General features: G+C 37.7%; 1 protein-coding gene across 2 annotated transcripts in view; it reads right to left on the reverse strand.

Annotated features, from left to right (window-relative positions):
- Positions 1-226: 226 nt before the first annotated feature.
- Positions 227-25,361, reverse strand: part of LOC124623521 (spermatogenesis-associated protein 22) — a 119,750-nt gene continuing 94,615 nt past the window's right edge. For both annotated transcript variants that reach the window (XM_047149043.1, XM_047149044.1), the window contains exon 6: positions 227-543. In XM_047149043.1, the coding sequence (XP_047004999.1) occupies positions 387-543 (157 nt within the window). In that variant the 3' untranslated portion in view covers positions 227-386. The remainder of the gene's footprint in view (positions 544-25,361) is intronic.

Below are 25,361 nucleotides of genomic sequence, written 5' to 3' on the forward strand. Positions count from 1 at the left end.
CACAGATCCATTTTCTTTATATAGGAGCAACATGGCAAACATTTTCGTAAAAAATCATCTAGTGTTAAGAAACTTCATTTTTATTGGTGATACATTTTGGATAAAGATGAAATGAATAAATCCATAACTATTTTATGGAAAAGTGATCAATTTTTAACAATTTGTAATATAGGTCACACTTTTGAAAGTGCAAAGAGATTATTTTTCATTTAAAATATGACCTTGATGAAGCATACTAATTATGCTTGAATGCAAACTAATTCTGCTTGAACATGTAATGTTAACGACATTAAGGCAATGAAGAAGCAAAATGTTTGACTAGCGAACGTATAATTACAAAAGATTCACTTTAAGAACTTAGCACTGACAGGGTCCAACTGAGAGCTTCACTTCTGAGCATTCTTGTTGTAATTATCAAATATATTCTGAGCTGCTCTTTGAGATATAAATCCAAGTCTTTGTATAGTGGATCTTTCTGCAGGGGTCACCTCTCGCACTGACACAATCTGCATCTTTGTTTTTCCAATAAACCACCCCACACACCTTTGAAAAAGTAAAAAAACAATATCAGTATTGCATACATATCACTGTAAGTGCAGTAAATAACCTATAGTTCATTACACAATGTGGACCATTGGTACCCATCTAACAATCTCCAAACTGAATGAAATTTTGTTCAGATGTTCCTTACAGAATAAAATAAAGCTGTGCAAAATTGAACTCAAAAAACAAAATCATTGGTGGTTTAATGAGAGCTTCAGTGAAGGGATGCAAAATGTTATGTGAGCTCTTGACAGTTTTGACAAAATTGAAGATGGTTTAAAGATGAAAGTCTTAGTGGTCAAAAGGATATATTTGGATCAGATTCGCAGATTTTTGTGCTCTTCACACTACTAAAGTTTCAAGGCTGTATCACTCACAATTTTCATTCTACATGTGGCAAAAGTTGAGAAAAAATCAGTTGCAACAATTTTATGTCATTTTGTAACTGCAATAATGTTTGGGCAAATAAAGTCAGAGGAATGCCCTTTATCAGAGAAGTTACATGCTGTCAGTTCTACTGAACTACAAAAGTTATTTGTGAGTATTCTAGAAATTGTTATAAACATATAGAAATTGTTATAAACATCCATCAAATATTTTTGCATGAAATTTGTGCACATTTTGATATCATTACTAATCATAAGCACCTCACATTTTCACTATTTTTGTTTCATTAGAAAGAATGGGTATTGAAAGGTCAGTTTGTTTTGGAGACACTCTAGATTACATTAAAGAATGAGCTTGAAAATCCTACTGTCCAACATTTGCAAACCATCATTTCAACAAGTACATTTTCTATAACAAGCACAATAACCTTGTTTTCGTAGCTATATTATTTAATCAGACTATGAAGTATAGTTTTTTGATTAAAAAAAAAGTAATGATCCACTTACTGCATTTTCATTCTGGATAAATTCATTGTCCTACATGAAAACTAAAACACTGATTTTTATGTCATCAGAAAGGACTTTTCCTTTCTTCTTGCCAGGCATTACTAATGGAACTACCAACTGTTTATACTTTCTCAGTTTTTTGACCATTCAACCACATTTTAGAGCAAGTGTCAACATTTGCAAATTTTACCATTTGTAAAAACTCATTGCGCTCTCTCTCTCTCTCTCTCTCTCTTTCTCATCATAACACAGCTTCAACACTGTTGATCATTTCACATTTTCTGTATTATATCTGGCTTAAGCTCATCAGAAATGACAACCTGACAATACATTTAAATTTGTACTTGACAAAACCAAAGCTTTATGTAGCCTTGTGAACCTTCACTTGAGAGTTTTTAACATTTCAGAAGAGAATGACCAAGACTTGACAAACATGAGTTGACCCTCTCAATAGTTTCCATTTGTCCTTCACCTTCCACACATGAAGCCTTCAAGGAAAACAACAGAGCAGAAAGTTTCTTGTGAAACTCATTTTGGCAGCAAGTTTCATGTGGAACTCATTTTGGCATACAGAGCACAGTACTTGGCCTGGTAAGACTCTGCATCTTGTTAGCTTTCTTTATTCACCTGTTCTTGCTTCACCCAGAGCATGTAATCCCCCCCTCCCCTCCCTCCAAAGGTATTGCAGCTTTGTTTTTGAAAGAATTCAAACAGTCTTAAAAGAAAGGATTCATGATAGAAGGAAGGATTGGTGATAGAAGCACATCAACTGATCTGTTCAAATGTCATAACTAGAGTATAGTTACAGGGCAGTCTTATGGATCAGGTTATAATTCATTCAGTATCATTATCTGAATCGAGTCCTTTCTTTACAGTTACTAAAAAGAAAGGCCAGATGGCTATCCTGAACTGCCCAAACGATCCGTTGTGCAACACAGTAAGTCCAGGCCATCATATGGTTCTATCTGTGATGTAATAAATAATTTTAATTATAGGTGCTTGTGGTACAGCATGCAGCTGACCCCTCCCCCCCTCCCCCTACCCCACCCCGCCCCACGCACCCTATTTTTATTGAAGGCTTCACAACTATGTCCTTGAATGCAAAAATGACTGGTATCTTAGTCATAATTCAGAAAGTTCAGACCACCACTCACCTATAGATCATTACAAATGCACTTTTTCAAGTATTAGCCACATCTATGCATACTTGTTTCCAGATACAAGACACACTAGCTAAGATGTGCTTTGTATTAATTGTTAGTGGCAGCCACTAACCATTATCATTTTACTAGTTATGATCATATACAGACAGAAGTAAAAATATGGGCAAATATACATAATTACACCACCTAAAAATAACAAAAATCTATCAATCATAAAATATAACAACAACATGCAAATTTTTGATAGTATTACTTTCAAACTAATTTTTTACACCTTATCCAGAGCAGCACCAAAACAAACAAAGCCTTTCTCAGTATAAAACCATCTCCTCTAACTACTGACAAAAACAGACAGTAATAAACAGCAATATGATGTCAATTCACGCACAAAGTTGGTGCAAAGGTTTTTGATGTGATGTTTGCACGTTAATAAGTTATACAGTACTCACAAATAACTGTTGTAGCTCAGTACAGTTAATAATGGGCAATATCTTTGTGGAAATATTATAGTATAAGCAGTTCGTTCAAAGCTTATTGTAGCACAAATTGTTGAAAAATTCTCAAATTGTTTCTCTTAACTTTGACCTCTTGTAACATGAAAATGGTGGATGACACAACCTTGGAATTTTTGTGAATAGCATCAAAAGTGTGCATCTGATCCAAATATCTATTTTGGATTACTATTAGTTTCAATTTTGATGCATGTTAAATTCAGCCAAAACTGTCAGAGAACTAACATTACCTTTTGCAGCCATCTACTGAATGCCTCTTAAAACCTTGATTATTTTGTACAATCTTGCATAACTTGAATGTGCTCTATAGGGAACATCTCTGTAAAATTTCATTAAAATTGCAGATGGTCAGGTGGGGATGATTTTCAAGACTGGGCCATGTGATGTGGAATGACTGCAAAGCAACATTTATGTATGGGCCGCTACAGTAATGACGAATTTTCTGTCGTATGATAGTGGCATTTGATTGTGGGAGCACAAACAAAGCTAATATGTTTTCCTCTTTAGAAATCTAAGCGAAAACATGTGGAACCAGCTCCCTCTACATCTACATCTACATGGATACTCTGCAAACCACATTTAAGCGCCTGGCAGAGGGTTCATCGAACCACCTTCACAATTCTCTATTACTCTAATCTTGCATAGCACGTGGAAAGAACGAACACCTGTAACTTTCCATACAAGTTCTGATTTCCCTTATTTTATCATGGTGATCGTTTCTCCCTATGTAGGTCAATGTCAACAAAATATTTTTGCATTTGGAGGAGAGAGCTGGTGATTAGAATTTCATGAAAACATTCCGCCGTAGCGAAAAACTCCTGTTTTGTAATGATGCCCATCCCAAATCCTGTATCATTTCAGTGACACTCTGCCCCCGCTATTTTGCAATAATACAAAATGTGCTGCCCTTCTTTGAACTTTTATGATCCACTCCGTCTGGTAAGGATCCCACACCACGCAGTAGTATTCTAAAAGGGGACGGACAAGCGTAGTGTAGGCAGTCTCCTTAGTAGATCTGTTACATTTTCTATGTGTCCTGCCAATAAAATGCAGTCTTTGGTTAGCCTTATCCACAACATTTTCTATGTATTCCTTCCAATTTAAGTTGTTTGTAAAAATTATTCCTAGGTATTTAGTTGAATTTACAGCCTTTTCATTTGACTGATTTATCATGTAACCAAAGTTTAACGAATTCCTTTTAGCACTCATGTGGATGATCTCACACTTTTCGTTATTTAAGGTCAACTGCCACTTTTCGCACCATTCCGATATTTCTTCCAAATCATTTTGCAGTTTGTTTTGATCTTCTGATGACTTTATTAGTTGATAAATGACAGCGTCATCTGCAAACAACCGAAGACGGCTGCTCAAATTGTCTCCTAAATCGTTTATATTAGATAAGGAATAGCAAAGGGTCTATAACGCTACCTTGGGGAACACCGGAAATCACTTCTATTTTACTCAATGACTTTCCGTCAATTACTATGAACTGTGACCTCTCTGACAGGAAGTCACCAATCCAGTCACATAACTGAGACGATATTCCATAAGCACGCAGTTTCACTACAAGCTTCTTGTGTGGTACAGTGTCAAAAGCCTTCTGGAAATCAATCTGAAATCCCTTGTAAATAGCACTCAACACTTTCTGCCAGTAGTGAGCTAGTTGGGTTTCACAAGAATGATGTTTCCTAAATCCATGTTGACTGTGTGTCAACAGATCATTTCCTTCAAGGTAATTCACAATGATCGAACACAATATATGTTCCAAAATACTACTGCATATCAATGTTAACGATATGGGCCTGTAACTTAGTGGATTACTCCTGCTACCTTTCTTGAACATTGGTTTGACCTGTGCAACTATCCAGTACGGATCTTTTGTCGAGAGAACAGTTGTATATGATTGTTAAGCACGAAGCTATTGCATCAGCATATTCTGAAAGGAACCTAATTGGTATACAGTCTGGACCAGAAGACTTGCTTTTATTAAGGATTTAAGTTGCTTTGTTACTCCAAGGATATTTACTACTACGTTACTCATGTTGGCAGCTGTTCTACATTAGAATTCTGGTATATTTATTTCGTCTTCTTTTGTGAAGGCATTTTGGGAGGTTGTGTTTAGCAGCTCAGCTTTGGCAGCACTGTCCTCAATAGTATCTCGATTGCTATCGTGCAGAGAAGGCATTGATTGTTTCTTGCCGCTAAAGTACTTCACATACGACCAGAATCTCTTTGGATTTTCTGCCAGGTTTTGAGACAAAGTATTGTTGTGGAGACCATTATAAGCATCTTGCATTGAAGTCCGCACTAAATTTCGAGCTTCTGTAAAAGATCGCCAATCTTGAGGATTCTGAATCTGTTTAATTCTGGCGCATTTGTTTAATTGTTTCTGCAACAGTGTTCTGACCCGTTTTACGTACAAAGGAGGGTCAGCTCCATTGTTTGTTTACTTATTTGGTATAAATCTCTCCTCAATTGATGCCAATACTATTTCCTTAATTCAAGCGACATCTGGTCTAGACTTATATTGTTAATTTGGAAGGAGTGGAGATTGTCTCTCAGGAAGGTGTCAAGTGAATTTTTATCTGCTTTTATGAATAGGTATATTGTTTGTTTATTTTTGGAGGGTTTGTGGGTTACAATATTCAATTTTACTATGTCAACCCTGTGTTCACTAATCCCTGTATCCATTTTGATGCTCATTATCACCTACGTCCCCGGGAGTAGAGAATATTCCATTAGAACTACTGACAGCCTTGGGAGAGCCAGTCCTGACAAAACTCTTACCATCTGGTAAGCAAATTGTATGAGACAGGCGAAGTACCCACAGAGTTCAAGAAGAATATAATAATTCCAATCCCAAAGAAAGCAGGTGTTGATAGATGTGAAAATTACCGAACTATCAGTTTAATAAGTCACGGCTGCAAAATACTAACTTGAATTCTTTACAGACGAATGGAAAAACTGGTAGAAGCAAGTGAAACATGGAGGATAAATAGTTTAGACAAGAAGAGAATAGAAGCTTTCGAAATGTTGTGCTACAGAAGAATGCTGAAGATTAGATGGGTGGATCACATAACTAATGAGGAGATATTGAATAGAATTGGGGAGAAGAGAAATTTGTGGCACAAGTTGACTAGATGAAGGGATCAGTTGGTAGGACATGCTCTGAGGCATCAAGGGATCGCCAATTTAGTATTGGAGGGCAGCGTAGAGGGTAAAAATCATAGAGGCAAACCAAGAGATGAATATACTAAGCATATTCAGAAGGGTGTGGGTTGCAGTAGGTACTGGGAGATGAAGAAGCTTGCACAAGATAGAGTAGCATGGAGAGCTGCATCAAACCAGTCTCTGGACTGAAGACCACAACAACAACAGCATCAACTCAGGATAATTTGTTGCTAAGAGGTCAAGTGTGTTTTCACAACCGTTTACTATTCGTGTCGCTCAAGAACTAACTGCTCGAAATAATTTTCAGAAAATGCATTTAGCGCAATTTCGGATGATGTTTTACGCGTACCTCTGGAATTAAACACGTATTTTCACCTCAATGCTTATTCCGCATTCCTTACTAAAAATTTTGGGATGCAAATATATTAATGCTCTTTTAACACATAACATTCTAAATCCTTTAGCGCAGTCTCTCTCTGTGTAGTTAAGCCTTCATACTCAACGTCTCCCTCTCACTGCCACAATCTATATATGTCTTTCACCCACAGTCTCTTTTTTCTCAAATAGATTTACACTATATTCCATTGCCACTGTCTCCTCTCTCACTTCCACCGTCTCCTTTTGCCTTTCTTCCTCGCTTTCCCTGTCTCCACCAGAGCTCGGAAGCTCAAAAATTCTGGGGCCTCTAACTTATGTTTTCCACTATATCAAAGTGTTTAAAATTTTGGTCAAAATTGCACCCTCACCTACACCTATGTGTAAGTCTGCCAGCCTGGGAGGGTCTAGACCACCAATCTTAATGTACAGTCTCCATTCATCTGTATTTTTCATTTCCACTGTCACCTCTGTCTTTTATTCCCACTGCTACTATCTCCACCCATCTCTCTTTCTGTTTTACTGCTGCTGTCTCTCTGCCACTCTCTTTCAGCAAATAAAAGTGTGAATATGTTCCCATACCAAAATTCTGTTGAGGATGGCAGACTGAAGATTGAGGAAGCTGGTACCATAGTTTATTTACATACTTCGACACATTTATATACTTTGACATGTGTAAGCAACAAAGAATCATGCATGATACGAGCTTAACACAAAATCGTTTGTTTTACATTTTTCCTGTATACTTCACTCAGTGATCACAGTTCATCGGAAAACACCTGGCTTCTGATTTGTAAGTTACAAGACTAAAAATAGTATTACAAAAAGTTTACTGAATTTGCAGTCTCTCCAGTTTTACGTAATTCCTAGCAGTAATTTTATGTTCTTTTAAGGCATGTTAAGACCCTTTTCAGTGCTTTTTCTTTTTTATTATTATTATTATTATTATTATTACTGCATCTTCATATAAGTATGAAGTGCCAATTATACAGAGATAGAGCATCATAAAGTCTTAATGGTAGAAAAAAATGCTGACTGAAAGCATAGTTTTTTTTGTTGACATGTACATGTACCGTGGTGGACAGTGTAAATTGCGAGTGTGTTAGGTCTAAAAATATAAAAGTAAATTGATCAAAAAATGTATGACATGCGTAAAAATCAGTGATTACTGCAATCGTAAATGTGTTGTGCATAATATTATCACTCAAGTATCCAGAAAGTCATTCTAGAAATAGTGAATACCGGTATGTCTATGAAGTCAAATCAAATGGCTTACGAGTGTGATGTGCACAATGTTCTACCTCACGAAAATACAGCCATTGAAAGTGAAAATATCTTCTTCTTCTTCTTCTTCAGTAGCGCTACAGCCCTTGGTTTCTTCAACAATCTTCCTCCACACTTCTCTGTTATTTGCTGCTCTTTTCCACCCCCGGACTCCCATATTGGTGATATCCATTATTACCTCGTCAATCCATCTTCTTCTAGGTCTCCCTTTTCACCTAACTGAATGGATCATACTTTTCACCATTTTCTTTGGAATTCTATCCTCCGCCATTCTCTCCAAGTGTCCTAGCCATCGTATTCGGTGTGATTTGACAAATTTTACTATGTCCCTGCCTTGTATTAACTCTTGTAATTCGGCATTGTAGCGTATTCTCCAGCCATCTTCCTCCCTTATTGGCCCATAGATTTTGCGTAGTATTTTCCTCTCAATGCTTCTTAGTGCATTTTTATCGTGTTCTGTCAACGTCCATACCTCTGAGCTGTATGTGATAACTGGGCAGACTAGGGAATTATATATTAGCAGTTTAGTTTTTCTTGTGACAAGGCTGTTTTTGAAAAGAGTGCATCATAAGTATGCAATGAGCGATTCATACTTTAAAGAGTGATCTAACGAAACTTCAAAATGAAAATACTGAACTGTTAGATTATCTGAAATCGAGTGCACCACTCAAAACAAAATCTACAAAAACTGTAACCAGTGAGAAAGAAAAGCAGAGTGAAGGGACCAGAAGCAAAAATACTGCAGCGAGGGACTCAAGTGCTTGTGTTATGAATCACCCTGATAAAAATAACAGCATTAATACAAATGAAAACTGTAAAAAAAGTGATCGACCAGTGCCCCAAAAAATGATACACAGTGAAAACAAGAGTCAGAAGGTATTAATACTTTCTGACGGTCATGGTCGTCACTGTGAAAAATTATGATCAGTTTTCAAAATCAAAAACACTACATCTCTTCTGTTATAAAACCTAACGCTCAGTTAAAGGATGTGGTTTGTAACATAGACAGGAAGATGAAAGAATATACGAAAAATGACAGTGTCATCACTGTAGGTGGAACAAACGACATCCTAAAGAAATTTGTGGATTTCAAAAGTGCCTTAACAGATTCTCTTCAAAAGACAATCCACACAAAAGTAATCTTGTGCACAATTCCGTACAGGTACGATGTGCCAAAACTGAACAACAGAATCTAGGCTGCAAACAAATTCTCAATGAGCACTGCAAAAATTATGAGCATGTAATGGTAATGGACCTCCCCCCATCAACCATGGACCTTGCCGTTGGTGGGGAGGCTTGCGTGCCTCAGCGATACAGATAGCCATACCGTAGGTGCAACCACAACGGAGGGGTATCTGTTGAGAGGCCAGACAAACGTGTGGTTCCTGAAGAGGGGCAGCAGCCTTTTCAGTAGTTGCAAGGGCAACAGTCTGGATGATTGACTGATCTGGCCTTGTAACAATAACCAAAACGGCCTTGCTGTGCTGGTACTGCGAACGGCTGAAAGCAAGGGGAAACTACAGCCGTAATTTTTCCCGAGGGCATGCAGCTTTACTGTATGATTAAATGATGATAGCGTCCTCTTGTATAAAATATTCTGGAGGTAAAATAGTCCCCCATTCGGATCTCCGGGCGGGGGCTACTCAAGAGGATGTCGTTATCAGGAGAAAGAAAACTGGCGTTCTACGGATCGGAGCGTGGAATGTCAGATCACTTAATCGGGCAGGTAGGTTAGAAAATTTAAAAAGGGAAATGGATAGGTTAACGTTAGATATAGTGGGAATTAGTGAAGTTCGGTGGCAGGAGGAACAAGACTTCTGGTCAGGTGACTACAGGGTTATAAACACAAAATCAAATAGGAGTAATGCAGGAGTAGGTTTAATAATGAATAGGAAAATAGGAATGCGGGTAAGCTACTACAAACAGCATAGTGAACGCATTACTGTGGCCAAGATAGATACAAAGCCCACACCTACTACAGTAGTACAAGTTTATATGCCAACTAGCTCTGCAGATGACGAAGAAATTGAAGAAATGTATGATGAAATAAAAGAAATTATTCAGATAGTGAAGGGTGACGAAAATTTAATAGTCATGGGTGACAGGAATTCGGTAGTAGGAAAATGGAGAGAAGGAAACGTAGTAGGTGAATATGGATTGGGGCTAAGAAATGAAAGAGGAAGCCGCCTGGTAGAATTTTGCATAGAGCACAACTTAATCATAGCTAACACTTGGTTTAAGAATCATGAAAGAAGGTTGTATACATAGAAGAGCCCTGGAGATACTAAAAGGTATCAGATAGATTATATAATGGTAAGACAGAGATTTAGGAACCAGGTTTTAAATTGTAAGACATTTCCAGGGGCAGATGTGGACTCTGACCACAATCTATTGGTTATGACCTGTAGATTAAAACTGAAGAAACTGCAAAAAGATGGGAAGTTAAGGAGATGGGACCTGGATAAACTGAAAGAAGCAGAGGTTGTACATAGTTTCAGGGAGAGCATAATGGAACAATTGACAGGAATGGGGGAAAGAAATACAGTAGAAGAAGAATGGGTAGCTTTGCGGGATGAAGTAGTGAAGGGAGCAGAGGATAAAGTAGGTAAAAAGACGAGGGCTAGTAGAAATCCTTGGGTAACAGAAGAAATATTGAATTTAATTGATGAAAGGAGAAAATATAAAAATGCAGTAAATGAAGCAGGCAAACAGGAATACAAACGTCTCAAAAATGAGATTGACAGAAAGTGCAAAATGGCTAAGCAGGGATGGCTAGAGGACAAATGTAAAGATGTAGAGGCTTATCTCACTAGGGGTAAGATAGATACTGCCTACAGGAAAATTAAAGAGACCTTTGGAGATAAGAGAACCACTTGTATGAACATCAAGAGCTCAGATGGAAACCCAGTTCTAAGCAAAGAAGGGAAAGCAGAAAGGTGGAAGGAGTATATAGAGGGTCTATACAACAAGGTTGTACTTGAGGACAATATTATAGAAATGGAAGAGAATGTAGGTGAAGATGAATTGGGAGATATGATACAGCATGAAGAGTTTGACAGAGCACTGAAAGACCTGAGTCGAAACAAGGCCCCCGGAGTAGACAACATTCCATTGGAACTACTGACGGCCCTGGGAGAGCCAGTCCTGACAAAACTATACCATCTGGTGAGCAAGATGTATGAAACAGGCGAAATACCCTCAGACTTCAAGAAGAATATAATAATTCCAATCCCAAAGAAAGCAGGTGTTGACAGATGTGAAAATTACCGAACAATCAGTTTAATAAGCCACAGCTGCAAAATACTAACACAAATTCTTTACAGACGAATGGAAAAACTGGTAGAAGCCGACCTCGGGGAAGATCTGTTTGGATTCTGTAGAAATACTGGAACACCTGAGGCAATACTGACCTTACGACTTATCTTAGAAGAAAGATTAAGGAAAGGCAAACCTACATTTCTAGCATTTGTAGACTTAGAGAAAGCTTTTGACAATGTTGACTGGAATACTCTCTTTCAAATTATAAAGGTGGCAGGGGTAAAATACAGGGAGCGAAACGCTATTTGCAATTTGTACAGAAACCAGATGGCAGTTATAAGAGTCGAGGGACATGAAAGGGAAGCAGTTGTTGGGAAGGGAGTAAGACAGGGTTGTAGCCTCTCCCCGATGTTATTCAATCTGTATATTGAGCAAGCAGTAAAGGAAACAAAAGAAAAATTCGGAGTAGGTATTAAAATCCATGGAGAAGAAATAAAAACTTTGAGGTTCACCGATGACATTGTAATTCTGTCAGAGACAGCAAAGGACTTGGAAGAGCAGTTGAACGGAATGGACAGTGTCTTGAAAGGAGGATATAAGATGAACATCAACAAAAGCAAAATGAGGATAATGGAATGCAGTCGAATTAAGTCAGGTGATGCTGAGGGAATTAGATTAGGAAATGAGACACTTAAAGTAGTAAAGGAGTTTTGCTATTTGGGGAGGAAACTAACTGATGATGGTCGAAGTAGAGAGGATATAAAATGTAGACTGGCAATGGCAAGGAAAGCGTTTCTGAAGAAGAGAAATTTGTTAACATCGAGTATAGATTTAAGTGTCAGGAAGTCATTTCTGAAAGTATTTGTATGGATTGTAGCCATGTATGGAAGTGAAACATGGACGATAAATAGTTTGGACAAGAAGAGAATAGAAGCTTTCGAAATGTGGTGCTACAGAAGAATGCTGAAGATTAGATGGGTAGATCACATAACTAATGAGGAAGTATTGAATAGGATTGGGGAGAAGAGAAGTTTGTGGCACAGCTTGACCAGAAGAAGGGATCGGTTGGTAGGACACGTTCTGAGGCATCAAGGGATCACAAATTTAGTATTGGAGGGCAGCGTGGAGGGTAAAAATCGTAGAGGGAGACCAAGAGATGAATACACTAAGCAGATTCAGAAGGATGTAGGTTGCAGTAGGTACTGGGAGATGAAGAAGCTTGCACAGGATAGAGTAGCATGGAGAGCTGCATCAAACCAGTCTCAGGACTGAAGACCACAACAACAACAACAACAACAACAATGGTAATGGACTTCAATACATTCCTCAGCAGAAGCGAATATACAAAGCATGGACTTCACTTGTAAATGGAAGGCAAAGAGAAATTATGTAGACATTTACAGCTAGCAGTAGGTGCCAACTGCAAATATCAGCTCTAACAACAATACAAGGGTAAGTCAATTATTATCCACAATTTAGTTATATTTTTTTTATTTTGGTAGTACTGTTGTTTTACGTTGATGACACATGCTTTGATTATTTACTGTTGTATCTTTGCAATTTTCAAGTTGCTAGGTTAGTTTTGTTATCACTGCCGTGCTGTTAAACATGGCTGTTCCGCTGTCTATTTGCACCAAACAAGAGCAATGCTCAGTGATCCGTTTTTTGTGGTCGGAAGGTGTATCGGGGGCCGAAATTCATTGAAGACTTTCGGTACAGTACGGGAACAGTGTTTTGCCACAACAGAGTGTCTAGAAATGGATTGAAAACTTCTGAAATGGTCGCACAAGTGTTAAGCGCGATGAAGGAGCCGGACAACCATTTACCGCCACAAATGAAAAAACCATTGAGCGTTCAAGTGAAATGATTTTCTCAAACAGATGATGAACTATTGGCGAAATGGCACATTGTCTGCAAATTAGTCATGGTTCTGCCTACGAAATCATCCACAACAGACTTGGGTTTCATAAAGTCTGTGCAAGATGGGTCCCAAAATAACTCACAAAGTGGTACATAAACAAACACGCTTGGACATCTGCAAAAAACATTTGTATCGCTATGGTAATGAAGGGGACAACTTCTTAGACAGGATCATTACTGGTGATGAAACATGGAACCATCATTATGATCCGGAGAGTAAATGCCAGAGTTGGAATGGCAACATCCACATTCGCCGTGCAATAAAAAGTTCAAGACCCAACTGTCCACAGGAACACTGATGCTTAGGGTTTTTTGAGGTGCACAAGGCCCAATACTGGAACATTAATGGGTAAAGGGGCACAACAATAAACAGTGTACATTGCATGTGAGATGCTTACTGCCAGGCCAAAGCCTGCAATTTGAAGCAAACACTGAGGATTGCTGTCAAAAGGTGTAGTATTGTTGCACGACAATGCCCGTCTGCATACTGCTGCCCACACTGTTGAAATGCTCCAGAAACTTAAATTTGAAGTACTGGATCATCCTCCATATAGTCCTGATCTTGCCCCTTCTGACTATCACTTGTTTGGTGCATTCAAACAGGCATCAAGGGGCCATCGATTTGCCTCGGACGAAGCATTGAAAGAAGCAGTGCATTCCTGACTCGCAGCTCAACCGAGAACCTTCTTTTATGAAGGCATCAGGATCTTGTACAGCGATGGACCAAGTGTGCTGAAATGCAAGGAGACTATGTCAAAAAATGATATTCTTGTAAGTTTCCTGTTTGATTACAATAAAATGTTATAACTACTTTGCAGGTAATAATTGACTTACCCTTGTACAATATGAAGACCTTTCACCAAATATGAGAGTGAAAACACAAGAAAAATCAACAGCAAAAACGGATTTATCCAACTCAGTGATGAAAAATAAATGAGGTGTTTCAAGAAAAAACTGTACTACACCTTCATCACTCAAAGGAGACACAGCAAAACAAAACTACCATAGACTAAACCATGCTATAATACCAGCAGAAGAATCTAACCCGAAAATAGCAACTCAACCAAGTTCCACACCCCAAGATATTCAAGATACAACAAAAGGAACTCTGCACTGGAAACCAGTCGCAGTACCTACAGGAGACCCACTAAGGATGACAGCAGATCAAGTCTCAAAAAGTACCACCAAGGACATCTAATTTTACATGTATCAGTGAACACCAACAATCAACTATTACCACCCCAGCAACAGGAAGAAGTTCAGCAATTTCAGTAAGAAGAAATGTAAGGTGACCATGTCATCTGCAAGACTTTTTATTCCCAAAAGGCCTCAAAACCAACTTAAGATAAATACAGCACCTATCAACAACACCTCCAGTAGTAGTCCATGCAGCAAAACAGAAACCACATCAACATCAACCACACAAGAAGAATGACCAAAGAGACGGAGAACTGCCCCTTTTCACCATCAGGACATTTTCTTATGACCAATGGAGAAAACCAACTCACACTTCAAGATGAGAAGGAAGATTTCCCACATAATTTAAATTCAGGAATAAAGGTAAATGATCAACCAAGTACAATCAGAACAAACCTAAAATCTCACCAGGTCACTCTTCTTCATCAGAACATACAGTAACTTAGGAATAAATTAAGAGAGCTGGAAATCTTGCTATCAATTGAACTAAGATATGTTAATATACTTTGCTTAACTGAACACTGGCTGAAAGAAAATGAGTTAAACACAGTTAAAATAACAGATTATGTGTTACCAGCACAAACTTAGGCAGAACTTTCAGTAATGCTGCAGTACAAACATTCCAGAATTATCTCCAACAAGAATCGTGGGAGCTAGTGTAAGTAAAGAAAACATTTCTGATAAGTTTCGGACCTTCAGGAATAAATTTAAATATTATTTTGATTTTGCTTTTCCACTGACAGCCAAAACAACTCAAACCACTAAATGCAACAAGTGGATTACTAGTGATATAAGGATATCCTGTGCTACAAAACGGTACCTACACAATATTGCAAGAAGTTACAACACAACTCCAGAGTTTGATAGTTACTTCAAAAAATATAAATCTATCTTAAATAAAATAATAAAAGAGGCAAAGAAACGAGACAATGACAAATACATATAAAATGCTTCAAATAGAACCAAAGCAATCTGGCAAGCTGTAAAGAAAGAAACCCAATCTGACAAAAGTAGAGTTAATAATACTGAATTAAAGGGTGGCTTGAAAAACATTAATAACCCAGAGGAAGTAGCTAATATGTTTAATAACTATTTTATAAATGTAACGGAGAAACTACTACAACAGACCTCCAATAGAAAACAGCATCCAGAAACAGGGAAAAAAAGGCACAAGTAAATCAATGTTTCTGTACCCAACAAAAGTAGAAGAAGTACAGGTTACAATAAAAAGTCTCAATATGAGACACTCTGCAGGCGTAGATGATATACCTTATTTCATTATAAAGGAAATGTGGGGACTTGATTACTGAGCCCTTAACTCACGTATGTAATCTATCTCTTGCTACAGGAACTTTTCCTTTGTTTGAAAATAGCAAAAGTAAAGTCATTGTATAAGAAAGGAAACAAAGATGATATTTCCAACTACAGACCATTCACACTTCTGTCTGTTTTCTCAAAAATATTAGAAAGGCTCTTCTATAAAAGACCAACAGACTTCTGAGAGGATAATGGCATTCTGTCAGAACCCCAACATGGATTTGACAACTGGATCAGCTCTTATCTTAAGAACACGGAACAATATGTGGAAACAGATCATTAAAGGGATAATGTCATTAGGAAATATAATTCCAAGCTACTGACTGTTAAATATGGTGTGCCACAAGGATCAGTAATGGGTCCAGTTCTGTTCTTACTCTATGTAAATGATCTAAACATAAGCCGTGACAGCAGTAAAATATTTCAATTTGCTGATGATACGAGCAATATAATTACAGGAAACTCAGAAGAGACTCTTGTAAAAAACACAAGGGAAGCCACTGACAGGCTAACACGTTACTTTGATTACAATAACTTAATAATATACAATGGAAAAACTGTAGCTATGGATATACACACAGCACAAACAAAATATTTGATATCACTCAATCTAGAGCTATATGAACAGACAATTACCAAAACAGCCTGTACCAAATTTCTTGGACTTCATCTACAAGACAACTTGAAATGGAAAGCACATAATGAGCAAATGAACAAAAAATTAAGTACGACTTGTTTTGTGTTGTGTACATTAAAAAATTGTACCAGCTAAAACACTCTTCAATATGTATATTATGCACTCGTACAATCTCAACCCCGGTATGGAATTATTTTCTGGGGAAATTCTGGAGATGCCATCAAAGCATTCAAAATTCGAAAAAAAATTATAAGAATAATGGAAGAAGTAGATATTCGCAAATCATGAAAAGACCACTCATCACTCAAAAACACACAACACAGCTGTGATACCAAACAAAAATTGGATGTACATGTTCAAAGTGCCAACACAAAGTTATTTCAAAACAGTCTTATCCATCCTAGTATCAAACTATACAATGCCTCACCAGATACCGTTAAACACATACAAAACAATGGTCACTTCAAATCTAAATTGAAGTTGTACTAGGTTGATCACTCCTTTTACACAATAAATGAATATCTACAAAAATAAATTTTTCTATGTTAACCCAATGCAGTCTCATAGAGAGGAACATTTGTATATAATCTCTCTGTATATAGCGCCAACATTTGTTTAAGGATTCATCATTAATTGATACATCAATGTGTGTTATTATGTACAAAGGTATATTATATGTAAAATTGTTAATATTAACATAAAAATCCAAATACGTCTTGCACATTGTGCAGCTGTAGATGAAAATGGATCAATAAATAAAAGAAAACCTCATAACCCTCACAATTATCCTAGAATCTTTGCCATGTGTTCACTACATCACTTAAAACTACCTTGTTGCCTAAGTCTGGATATTATTTGCATAAGTACAGTAATTTTGAATCTCTGGATCTCAATAATGGGTAATTTTATCAAAAAAAGTTTGAAGGTTCTCCAAGAATATTGCCTTAAGAACATATGGTAAAAATTTCAATGATTACCCATGAATAGAAGTGGCCATACCCACAACCAGCACTTTTGGTAACCAAAAATCATAGTTTTTCAGGGTTTTCTCAGGAATTACCCACGAACAAATTATGCTTTTATAAGCCACCTAAGGTCCACAGTAGACCACGCCAGATGCAACACAAAAAAGCATAATTTGCCTGGGCTGGAGGAAGTGTGTAACATTTAAATTTTGACACTTTACTGTAGGGAACCTACAGTATGCCCAGTCTTCTGGTAGGTACACAAACTGTCACTAGGGCAAGGGCTTGGCATTCTCATCTCTGTGTTCAACAGAACCTGACTTATGACCTCTGAAAAATCACATTGTTGCACATACCTTTTTTGGATCATATTGGTACAGTGTACTCTCATGCTTGGAGTGATTAAGCAATCTTGTTGGTTATTGAGTTTCACCTTATCTAACTAAAAGAATATGAAACATTACATCAATAAACCTAGGGAAAGTACACTATGAAACAGTATCTTCAGAATGTGAAACAATCACTACAGGGTTCCCCACTTGTATCACTGTTGTCTCCAATCTTTTTCTTGTTAAACTTTGTGTGTGCCCCAGGGGAGTGTGTTGGGACATTTGCTGTTCATGCGGTATATTAAAGACTTTACAGACAATATTAATAGTAACCTTAGACTTTTTGCAAATGAGGCAGGTATCTATAAAGAAGTACTGCCTGAAAGAAGCTATCCAGGTATTCAATCAGATCTTGATAATATTTCAGAGTGATGCAAAGGTTGGTAACTTGTTTTAAATGTCCAGAAATGTAAAATTGTGCTTACCACAAAATGAAAAAATGCAGTATCCTATGGCCATAATACCAAAGAGTCACAGCTGGAATCAGTCAAGTCATACAAATACCTGGGTGTAACAATTTGTAGGGACATGAAATGGAACAATCACATAGTTTCAGTCATAGGTAAAGCAAGTGCAGCCTGTAATTAAGTGACAGAATACTAGGTCAAATGCAATCATTCTATCCTGGAACATTGCTCAAGTGTGTGGAAGCCATACCAAATAGGACTAAAAGGGGATACGGAACAGATACAAAGACGGCAGCACGAATGGTCACAGGATTGTTCAACCCATGATAGTGTGTCACAAAAATGTGAAAGAACTGGCTAGCAGGTGCATGAAGATAGAAGCAAACTGTCCCCTGAAAACGCACTTAGAAAATTTCTAGAACCAACTTTAAGTGACGAATCTAGGAATATATAACAATCCCATATTTATTGTTTCAGTAGGGATCGTTAAGACAAGATTACACTAATTACAGCATGCACCGAGGCATTTAAGCAATCGTTCTTCCCATGATTCATTCATGAATGGACGACAGAAAGCCCTAATAAATGGTACAATGGGACATTTGCTCCGTCATGGGTTTCACAATGGTTTGCAGAATACAGATGTATTTGTAGAAATGATCTGCTGTTGTATATTCAAGAAGCTGAAATAGTCCTCTTTAATGATTACCGTATTTACTCGAATCTAAGCCGCACTCGAATCTAAGCCGCACCTGAAAAATGAGACTCGAAATCAAGGAAAAAAAATTTCCCGAATCTAAGCCGCACCTGAAATTTGAGACTCGAAATTCAAGGGGAGAGAAAAGTTTTAGGTCGCACCTCCAAATCGAAACAAAGTTCGTCTAGTTGTAATATGAGACACAATTTAGGTCGAATGAATGACGATACAGCTGCAGTAGTTTGGTTCGAGTCGTAAGCTTAGCAGTTACGGTTTACCAGGTAGTCATTGCTACGCGTCACGCGCTCCGTCCGTATTTATACGGATATCCTTCCTTTTTCACGTGCTTCGTCTGGTTTGAATTGATTGCTTATTTTTCTTTGATCTGATAAGTGCCGTTCTCTTTATTATAGGTGTTTACGTCACTCCAAGCTGAAAATGCATTACTGCACTGTGTCATGCATTGTTTGTCGCATTCTGATAGTGCGTGTTTACGGCCTGTCGCCGCTCGCGGCGTGGCTTGCTTTTGTGCGCGCTACCGCCGCTTGCAAATAAAAAATAGAGAGGAGTCGTCTCATTAGCGAAACATTTGTTGTTACTTACACTACTGCTTTCTTTGATAATGATCAACAAGAACCAAATAACAGACTGCGTCTGATAGATGATGTTCTGAACGAAATTTTAGCGAAAATTTTTCTCCGTTCCAAAATCTTTGCAGGCGCCTCTTTAGTTCATTACATTCTGCACAGAAAAGAGACATCTTAGATTTAAAAATCTAGTCAGTTGCCGTGCTTCATTTCTGACTGTATCACTATCAGCCATAAGAATAATACGAATATAAACATGACATGATATGTATATTCTTCCCCGTTTGCTGTTGTCTCACTCTAGTTTCGTAGTTTATTAGGCAGACAGGATTTAAATGAGATAGTAGCGAACACGAAACAATACATGGCAAAATGTTTATATTCGCATTAATCTTATGGCGAAGAGAATACTACATGTGATTCACAATTCAATTCATAAAAGCTCCTATTAGCAACCATCTCTTCTCACAGGTAGGAAAAAATTCAGAACATAGAGTTGGCCATTGACAAACATCCCAAACAGTCTTGCCAGTCGGATTTTCGTAGTACATTGAAATGCTGCTACATTCGAAGATCAACAATACAGAATTTGTATTTACTTCGTTGGATAATGTACCAAAATGCAGTGGTCGAAACTCTGGGCGGAGGAAAAAGGCTCGTCTTCCACTTTTTTTTAAATTTATTTACTGACGCAGAGATTTTGGTGCCAGTATGTATCTTTGTGCCTACAAAGCATGCCTGTGTGGCGCTACATATATTCGACGGCAGAAGTTAGTTGTGGCGGCACCCACCAACATTTTTCAGAACTCCCGCTTGCTTTGCACTCGATTCTAAGCCGCAGGCAGTTTTTTGGATTACAAAAACCGGAAAAAAAGTGCGGCTTAGATTCGAGTAAATACGGTATGTATTATAATCAGTCCTAATAGAGAAACTTCATTACTTGAAAAAGAAAAAAAACTGTCTTAAAAACCTACATTCAGCCACAATGAATCACAGAAAGGATAGGAGACTGAGCAATAAATGCTTTTACCACTTACTCAGTGATGTAAAGAATCTGACAAATAATAAAACTTACTTCAAACATAAAGTGAAATCTTATCTGTCTGGCAACTCCTTCTACTCTACAAATAAAAAAGATGCATAAGGATTAAAGCAGAAGACAAATGTGTACCTGGTCAGCATACTGCCATATTTTCTTCATTGATGAAATTTATTACGTAACTAAACTAGTCGACACATTCCACATTGTAGTGACAGATTATAATTATGGTCCATATAACATGTAATTAATGTACTAACAATCTGTTCTATGCAAAATATTTAAAATTCCAGGAAACAGGTTTTAAGATATTGTCTCGTTAGAATGAAGTTTCAAGACTCCAGCACAGAAAGGATATATTGCACAAGATGTATAACATCCTTTGCAATACAAAAAACAGCATTGTTTTCCTCAGCCTGTCAAGTCAGCAGCTGACTTGGTGTGTATAAAATATGATCATTTGGCACATAGTCTATCATAAATACAAATTAATTATTTAAAACATTAAAAATCCAGAGATTCAATCATCTTTGTAAATTATGCTTATGTAATTCCTCAAACAATTTGTCCAGGTTAAATGGATTATAAGTAAACACCTGAGTCCCAAAACATTGTTAATGAGCCATGAGAGACACAACTCATATGCAAAATTCTGAAGCATCAGAGTTCTGACCAAAGTTCCTTCCGTTGAATCACTGAGCTTGTTCTCCAATGTTGTACTGTGTGGAAATATCTATGCGGAATAATGCAGTCCTGTGAAGAACATCACTACTACTGCTTTCATGTCTTGTATGATGACCAGTTAATGAGAGTTGATGAATAATTGGGATAGATTCACATTTGTGAGTATATGTGTTGCTGAGTGCGAGAATTGATAGGCTCCCACAAGAGGTTCATTTGCAAATGAGTAAAACAGTAAATTGCATGAAAAGTGGCATGAACAAACTAGATTGTTTTTGCAGAATGAATTGGGTTATCGTAAGCTACATAACGTGTTTTGTGATTGAAGGGAAACTGCATTTGGAGGTATGATTTTGGAAAGTGGATTATAGACACAACACACTTGGAATTAAAGGTGATTAACATATTAATGGTTAGGGTTTACCAAATAATAAGAGAAATGTCTCTTCTTCTGGTACCGCATGACACCGAATTTGAATCCACACCAGACCTCATGGACGTCGAAGACCCATAGAGGTCTCTGCACCATAAGCTGTTGCAGCGTGTGCTTCCTGGCCCGCTTTTAGTGTGGGGGCGCCACAGTGGAACACGTGGTCACAGCGGCCAATAGCGGCGCCCCAGAGAGCGTACTTAAGCGCCAGCCACTCGCTCATCCAGTCAGTCTAATCTCGCTTAAGTCGGTTTACACCTCGCTTGCGCTAGACTGCTTTCTTCCTGGTTCGTGTACGAGTTTGTTTCCTTGTGACTGTTGTTCGGTCTTGTCGTATTCATTCTGTCCTACGTTGGGCGTGTCCGTCCTTTTCCGTTGGGTTGTTGTTCGCGGGCATTCCGCGGGTCCCACCGCGCCTTCCGTCAGTGCTACCCCGCGACCGTCCTGGTCGCAGTTACAACACTTCTGTCATGGGGAACTGCTGAACAATTTAAGCTCTTTAAGACTAAGTGAGTAGTTATTTAGTGAAGGGGATCTGATCCTACATTAATTCAAATTTTTCATTTAGTCTACAGTTGCGGCTTAAACTCTGAATTTCTTGCCAGAGGCTAATACTTTTCTTTATGTTAATCTGCTCAAGTTCTAAATGTCATGCAGGCTGCATTGCCATTTACATCCACCTTTGAAGCATTATCTTTATATCGCTGTCCAAGTAACACACATGGGGACTACTGGCACATTCCCATCTTAAACAGATCTACACAGCAAACACATGTGTAAGATTCAAAATTGATTTAGAAAATACTGAGTAAAGTGACGCAGCTGTTAAGGTGCAAGATACATGTTCTCATCTAAGTTTTCTGTGTTGATTAAGGTGAATGTCAGACTGATTCATATAAAAAAAAATTACACTGAACATTTACTGCTCCATCCTAGTGTAATATGAACTTGTGCTCCATATCTGATAACATCGTTATGACAGAATTTTAAACCCAAACTTTCTTTCCTGTCTTGTTTTCAAACATACCATAAAACTCAAGAGTGCTTCCACTACTAAGCCCAAATACTGCATGTTTATGTAGCATGGAGCTATACTAATGTTGAAGATGTTCTTAGTGAAATATGTACAAATTTGTAAGCTTTCAATAGTATCCACCACTCTCTTTATCAGGAAATCTACTGACTATTAAAAAAAATTACAGATTTCCACAGCTGAAAAATGATGCAGTGGTGGCCACTGCAGCCAACATTGGCTGATTGTTAATATGTCATCTGCACCAATATTGTTCCCACCTTGATGTGTAATACGGTACACACCCAACTGCAATCTCTTTGGACCACACACTTACTTCCAGATGCCTTTGAGTGTGTAACACAAGCATGTATTACAATTGAAATCACACTCATATTTTTATCCTCACTGACATCAATCTGTGGAATAGTTCTGTCAAGTTTTGGAAATATTTTAGGACAATAAATGATAAGAGCCTAATAATTTTCAACTATAGCCTGCAAGAGATAGACTGGAGTCCAATATAGCATGGAGCTATATTAATGTTGAAGATGTTCTTTGTGAACCATTGGCTGATTGTTAATATGTCATCTGCAGCAATATTGTTCCCACCTTGATGTGTAATATGGTAAACACCCCACTGGAATCTCTTTGGACCAAACACCTATTTCCAGATGCCTTTGAGTGTGTAACACAAGCATATATTACAATTGAAATCACACTCATAATTTTATCTTCACTGACATCAATCTGTGGAATAGTTCTGTCAAGCTATGGATATATTTTAGGACAATAAATGATAAGAGCCTTATAATTTTCAACTATAGCCAGCAAGAGATAGACTGGAGTCAATTTTTTGATTAAAAAGATGTAAATAAGAAGTATAACACATACACACAAAAAGGTTTAACTTATGCAAGCTTTTGGAGCCAGTGGCTCCTTCTTCCAGCAGATGAGTGTAAGTAGAAAGAAGAGGGGTAAGGGTAAAGGACTGGAGAGGTTTAGGAAAATGGGTACAATTCGGAAAATCACCCATAACCCCAGGTCAGGGGACACTTACTGGACAGGACGAGAAGGAAAGTCTTTCCTTTTCCCGTACGGTAAGTCTCCCCTGACCCAGGGTTCTGGGTGGCTTTTCCGAACTGTAGTCCTTTTCCTAAACCTCTCCAGTCCTTTTCCTTCACCCCTAATCCTTCCCCTTCAACTCTTCTGCCGAAAGAAGACACCACTGTCTCCGAAGTTAAACCTTTGCGTGTGTGTGTGTGTGTGTGTGTGTGTGTGTGTGTGTGTGTGTGTGTTTTCTCCTGCCGCTGCTTGGTGGGTAGATTTTTTATCTATCCAATTACATTATACTTACATCCAAACAAAGATAATAAATCACTCTAAGAGTACATGCATAAAATCTGAAACTGAGAAAACAAAACAAAAACCATATTGAATGTGATGAAAAGAGAAACTGGCAGAAAAACAGAGAACATGACACACACACACACACACAGAAATTAATCAATATTTTAAAGACACTTGAAATGGGGTTTTAGAAATCTTGAAGTTTTTACAGTTCCACAAGAAGTAGTTGTCCATGACAGACTAAAACTGGCTGTAGTGATACAGGTCTTTCAAAAATGAGATATAAGTAATGTCAGGCACAGACTGAGTCTCTATTCTCTCACCTTCCACAATATCCTGAACAAAAGTCAATTTGGTGTGTGTGCTGGTCTTTGTACTGAAAAAGCAATCTTCTTCTTTAACAATAAAGTTTTGGAAGCCATTAACAGGAAAAATCTCCAGTATCATTTGCGATCTCTCAAAAGCCTTTCACTGTGTCAACCATCAAATTGTTTTGAAAAAGGCAGTATATCATATTTAGGTGGTACTGTCAGTTCATGGCTTCAGTTATACCCAAAGGACTGAAAGCAGACTGCAATGCTGGACGGCTCATCCAGAGAAACTGGCTCATCTGAGTGGGACAACAGAAGCTGCAGTGTATCACAAGGCCCTACTTTAGGTTGACTGCTATTTCTTAAGTTCATTAACAACCTCCATCTTTGATCTGTAACAAAGAGTAAATTTACCCTTTTCACAGATGATATTGCAATTCTCAGTGGTGAATTGCCAGATAATATTGGAACAAACTGTGAACAAAGTTTTCACTGATATCTTAAACTGGTTTTCGCCAAACAGTCTCTCACTCAATGCAGATAAAATCCATTATATGAGGTTCCATAAACCACAAAGAAATCTTGAAGCAATTAACGTAAGTGTAGAGATCAACCAATCTGAAAAGTTGAAAGGACAAAATTGCTGGGTGCCTATATTGGGAGCAAATCTAATCAGTCATTCCACCTTCTTCAACCTTTTAACAGACAGCTCAACAATATTTGCACTGTGGGTTATTGCTGCAGTGACTCAAGTAGAAAGAATTAAGCTTCCCTGCTTTGGCTACTTTCATTCATTAATGTTGTGTGCTACTATATTCTGGGGGAATCAATCTCTTGCAAAAAATAAATTAATTAATTTAAAAAATTAAAAAATCATTTCATAAAAAAGCTGTCAGAATAATGACTGGTATCCATTATAAGCACTCTTGCTGGTACTTGTTTTGAAAGAGGGGGTTCTTTCCATCTCCTCACTGCATATTTTTCTCTCTACAAATACAACAGAAAATATCATGGTTGCAACACAAGAATAAAAACAGTCTGCACATTGAGCTGAATAGTCTTAATCTGGTTAAAAAAGAAATTTATTACTCCAGCATTAAGCCGTTTAATGCTATACCATCATACATCAAATGTCTTCAGAAACAAATGCCAAAATTCAAACAAATTCTCAAAGAGTACCTAATAGAGAAAACTTTTCAAATGGTCAATTAACTTCTGAGAGA

Source organism: Schistocerca americana, chromosome 1 (genome assembly GCF_021461395.2).
Source record: "Schistocerca americana isolate TAMUIC-IGC-003095 chromosome 1, iqSchAmer2.1, whole genome shotgun sequence".
NCBI classification, from domain to species: Eukaryota; Metazoa; Arthropoda; class Insecta; order Orthoptera; family Acrididae; genus Schistocerca; species Schistocerca americana.